Source organism: Oncorhynchus masou, chromosome 17 (assembly GCF_036934945.1).
Source record: "Oncorhynchus masou masou isolate Uvic2021 chromosome 17, UVic_Omas_1.1, whole genome shotgun sequence".
Lineage (NCBI taxonomy): Eukaryota > Metazoa > Chordata > Actinopteri > Salmoniformes > Salmonidae > Oncorhynchus > Oncorhynchus masou.
In genome coordinates, this window is record NC_088228.1 from 43,127,805 (window position 1) to 43,132,412 (window position 4,608).

General features: G+C 42.0%; 1 protein-coding gene across 1 annotated transcript; it reads right to left on the reverse strand.

Moving 5' to 3' along the window:
• Positions 1–1,808: 1,808 nt before the first annotated feature.
• Positions 1,809–3,536, reverse strand: LOC135558229 (class E basic helix-loop-helix protein 23-like). The gene has a single exon (XM_064991958.1). The coding sequence runs from the start codon at positions 3,206–3,208 to the stop codon at positions 2,525–2,527; it is 684 nt and encodes a 227-aa protein (XP_064848030.1). The 5' UTR covers positions 3,209–3,536; the 3' UTR covers positions 1,809–2,524.
• Positions 3,537–4,608: the final 1,072 nt, after the last annotated feature.

Sequence of the window (4,608 nt, forward strand, 5' to 3'; positions counted from 1 at the left end):
GAACGACTGGGTCTCGTCCATAGATACAGAACAACAAGACTGAACGACTGGGTCACGTCCATAGATACAGAACAAAAAGACTGAACGACTGGGTCAGTCCATAGATACAGCACCAATAGAATGAACGATTGGGTCACGTCCATAGATACAGAACAACAAGACTGAACGACTGGGTCACGTCCATAGATACAGAACAACAAGACTGAACGACTGGGTCACGTCCATAGATACAGAACAACAAGACTGAACGACTGGGACCATAGATACAGAACAACAAGACTGAACGACTGGGTCAGTCCATAGATACAGCACCAATAGAATGAACGATTGGGTCACGTCCATAGATACAGAACAACAAGACTGAACGACTGGGTCACGTCCATAGATACAGAACAACAAGACTGAACGACTGGGTCACGTCCATAGATACAGAACAACAAGACTGAACGACTGGGACCATAGATACAGAACAACAAGACTGAACGACTGGGTCAGTCCATAGATACAGCACCAATAGAATGAACGATTGGGTCACGTCCATAGATACAGAACAACAAGACTGAACGACTGGTTCGTGTCTCTTGCAACCCTATATTTGTGTCGAGACTATATCTTGTGGAAGGCTGAAATAGTATGAATAAATAAATCAAAATAAAGTTTTTAATGAAAATATACCATTTTGGGGTCCTCACCCGTGCCAGAATATCCTGCAAACACAGGGTTCTGTAGCAACATCCCTTAATCATCCCATGAAACTGTGGTTCGAATAAGAATTACTGAACATAATCATAACACTGCCTACATTTGAAACTCGTTGATATTGGTGAAAAGGCATTACATGTATTTCTTTTTTAATTAGAATAAATATTTTAACCAAATTAATGTAATCAATCTCAGATGAGTTATTTATCAAGTTGATACGGAGTTTGGTGTTAAAGGGCTTTCTGTAAACCTTGTTCATTTCTTTACGGAACTGAAGTTTTCCGTGCAGTGGCCTGCCCTGCGAATCAAAACTGCCCCTTCATCTAATTAAGACGTCGAGGGAGACAGGAGCTGGAATCGTGTTCATATTACTGGACCGGGTTGGAGAAATCTCGCGGAGGCCTTGCAATCACCCAAATACCGGGAGACAGGTCCTGGTTGCCGCGGGCGGCACTTGCGCCCTTCCCTTCAGCGCCACCGAGCCCTTATCACGCCAGCGGGCCCCGCCAGCCAGAACCGGCGCGTTTACTGGGTTATAAATGTAGCTCTTCATTTCAAAGGGTGTCTAATGTGGGAAGAAATAGAGCGGAGCACTCAACGATGTTTCAAACTCGTTTTGTAGGACCTATTCATTCTAGACATTGTGCAGAAATTAGTGATGGATTGGTTTGTCAGTGTCATCGAGTCTCGAAAGGCTATGAGTGAGATTAAGTGCTAATTGCTGTGATTTTCATACGATAATTTTAGAAAGGCCTAGCCTAGTGTAGTAGGCCTAGACACAAATTATATTAATAAAACTCATTTATGTTACTCATTTGGAAATCAATCATTTTATTGCTGTTATTGGTCGTATTGAATTCAATCAATTCAACCAATTTTAGAGCGAGGGATGTCTAAAGTCATACGTCTGTAAACTACAATAATTTTAACAAATTGTAGGCTTAAAACTGACGAATGTGTGACAAATTGGCAATTATAATTCTAATAACAAAAATTATTAAATAAACTGTTTAGTTAAGTGAATGAATGTGTCATTTTTATTTTTGAGCATGATTTGAGCATGGCTAAATTGTGTGGAATTAAGTTGAAGAAAAAAACGAATCATATTCGAGCATAGATATGTTTTATTTATAAAGACATATAAACAATATATGAAATTCATGTTGCAACACAACCAATTGTTTTGTCTGTAAAGGCTGTTGTTTTGAAAACGAATAACATAACAGTACTTTGATCAAGTAGTTTTCCACAGTTGTACAATCATATGAATTGTGCAATAACAAAACAAAAATCATCAATACATATTTTCCAAAAATATCATACACTAGTGTTTCCTCACTTAGCGTCTGTTAAAAGGAGGGAAAGTGCATTCAGAAACGACAGTGCTGCAAAAAAAAAACTATTGAAGTTGGAACGCAATCTTGTCATCGCTCTCGTTATTTTCTGTTTCACTGAATGTTGCATAGTAGGTCTGTAGACTACACAAGAATACGAAATAGATCATTCATAACTTTTGCAAGGGTGCCGTTTTTATACTCACACATAACATGTCAAACTGTCAATTAAAACATGGTCGGACACTGCCACAGCAATACAATTCCTTTAACTCCGAGGAGAGAATAGAGAAAGAAAAACACCTTTAAACAGAAATTTGCTCCAACCCTAATCTAGCCTTAGTAAACACCAGTGTAGTTTTTCATTTTTTTTATTTTATTTGTATTAATCTGGATGAAACATCACAGCAGTTATTTCGTTTAGGATTTACGCATTAGACTTGGATACAAGTGGGTGAAGTTCCGGTATAGGCTATACAAATAAAACGTTAACAAGGCTTGTCGTTAAGGTGCTTAAAGAGACTTGCAGGTGTCCCCGAGTATTTCTCCGCGCAGGTGGCGAGTGCCGAGCCCGTGAAGGGGTATACGGCAGCCTGTCCAAATGGTGCAATGGGGGTGGGGATGGGCGAGGTGATGCTCTGTCCCTGGTTCAGATAAGCCACCAGCCGCCTCATCTCCTCCAGAGCCTGAGCCTGCATGAGGATGTAGTTCTTTGCCAGGAGGAGAGTGGCTATTTTGGAGAGTTTCCTCACTGACGGGCTGTGCGCATACGGGATCACAGAACGGAGGCCGTCCAGTGCGTCGTTCAGGTCGTGCATCCGTCTCCTCTCGCGCGCATTGATGCTCAGGCGCAGAGACCGCTGCTCTTTGGGCTTCTTGGAAAGAGGACCCCCGTGTTTGTCATCGTCGAATGCGGAACCCCTCTTCCGGGGGTCCAGAGGGTCGAAACGGTCGTCATCGTCATCACTGGTCTGCTCCCCGCCACTTTCGTTGGACTTGCCCGTCTGACCCGAGAGGAAGTCGGCGGCCGGTGTGAGAGGATACCGCCCTCCAGGACTTCCAGTAATGTGGCCAGGTCCAAAGCCGAAGGCGGACTGGCCGTATCGCTGCGTCAGGTCCAGTAAAGTGTCGTTGCTGATGGACTTCAGCAGATTCTCTTCCCCGGCATTCATTTTCTCTTCCACAATAAGGACTAATACAAAATGCAGTTCGGTCGAAACTTAATTTATCCTCTTCCTCCGTGTCGGTATTGTTTTGTGGGGAGGGTTCGCACACTACTCGAGTCCTTCTCAACACACTTTCTTTGTGGCTCTTCAGAACAGTTGCAGTGAATGGACTGTATTCAGCCCCACTTAACGTTCCCCCTGCGCGCATATACGTTTAAAACGCTTCTGTAATTGTGTGTTTTACGAAGCGACATTAAACGCACGTAAATAGTGGCCTGGGTGAGAGACTGGAGCGGTGGCCTCCTTGACGGGTCCTTGTGTGCTTCTTGCCCTCGCCCTGGGCAGACTGTGACTCGCGCTCCATCCCACTCGCGCGTTAGTAGGAACGCGAGGCCCGTTGGGATAATCTATCTGACCAATCAGGGGGGCGTTTTAATTACTATACGGCAGAACGCGGGTATGATCCTAATTTCGATCAGAATAATGATAATTGCAAGACAAATGTACACAAAAGCTTTTGCCTATAATTTTGAGTTAGTCTATGTTTGACAATTGTGGTGGGTATACTTTCGTTGTCCCCATAAAACACCCGTATACCCAGAGTGAAGACAATCCTTAGATGTTTGAAACTCACCATTAGGCTCCTTTAGGAGGGCAGCAAATAGACTATGACTAACACTTTGTTGTTGTTTGGACAGTAATAGGCTGTACTGTAAAACTACCACTAAAGTACTATATTAATTATCTACAGTAGATTGCAATGCACTCTGGATGATTTTAGGCCTAAACACTAAATAATACACTAAATTCCAAAGAAACTTTTGTTTAACAGTACATTACTGTTACCACACAGCATTGTGGGAATGGCAACTGGCAACTTTTTCAAACCTTTCTGATGGACAGGATTGAGAGCCATTAAGGATTACAGTAATGCACTATACTGTTGTTTTATGGTAATTTACATGCAGCCAGTTGACTGCAAGTTTTACAATGATAAAAAAGATTACAGTAACAGTATTGTATACTGTAAAATATGGTAACATATGGTACCTTTATTTTAGGTAATTACAGACAACCTGAAGCCTGTAAGTAATTGTAAAAACAACAGGAAAGGTTTTACAGTGTAGGCTACATTTGATTTAAACATATCGAAAGTTTGTAGGATCACAATGCAAATCCAACTCCTCAAAAACCCTGCAGGTGAAGTGTTCCAATTCACATACTGATGCATTTTATGGGCGTAGAATTCAACTCCATATGTGTAAAGTTCAGCTCCAGATATGAAGATATTAACATTTAGATAGAGGCTGATTCCTCCTGGTTGACCTGTGCGTTGTTTGTCTAAACTCAAAGGGTTAATAGCATACAGATCCCACAGGCATGCCAAATAGCCTACAATTGAATAG

Excerpts from the sequence above, each read along its gene's own strand:
- LOC135558229 (XM_064991958.1), bottom strand. The coding sequence starts at position 3,208 with ATGAATGCCGGGGAAGAGAATCTGCTGAAGTCCATCAGCAACGACACT.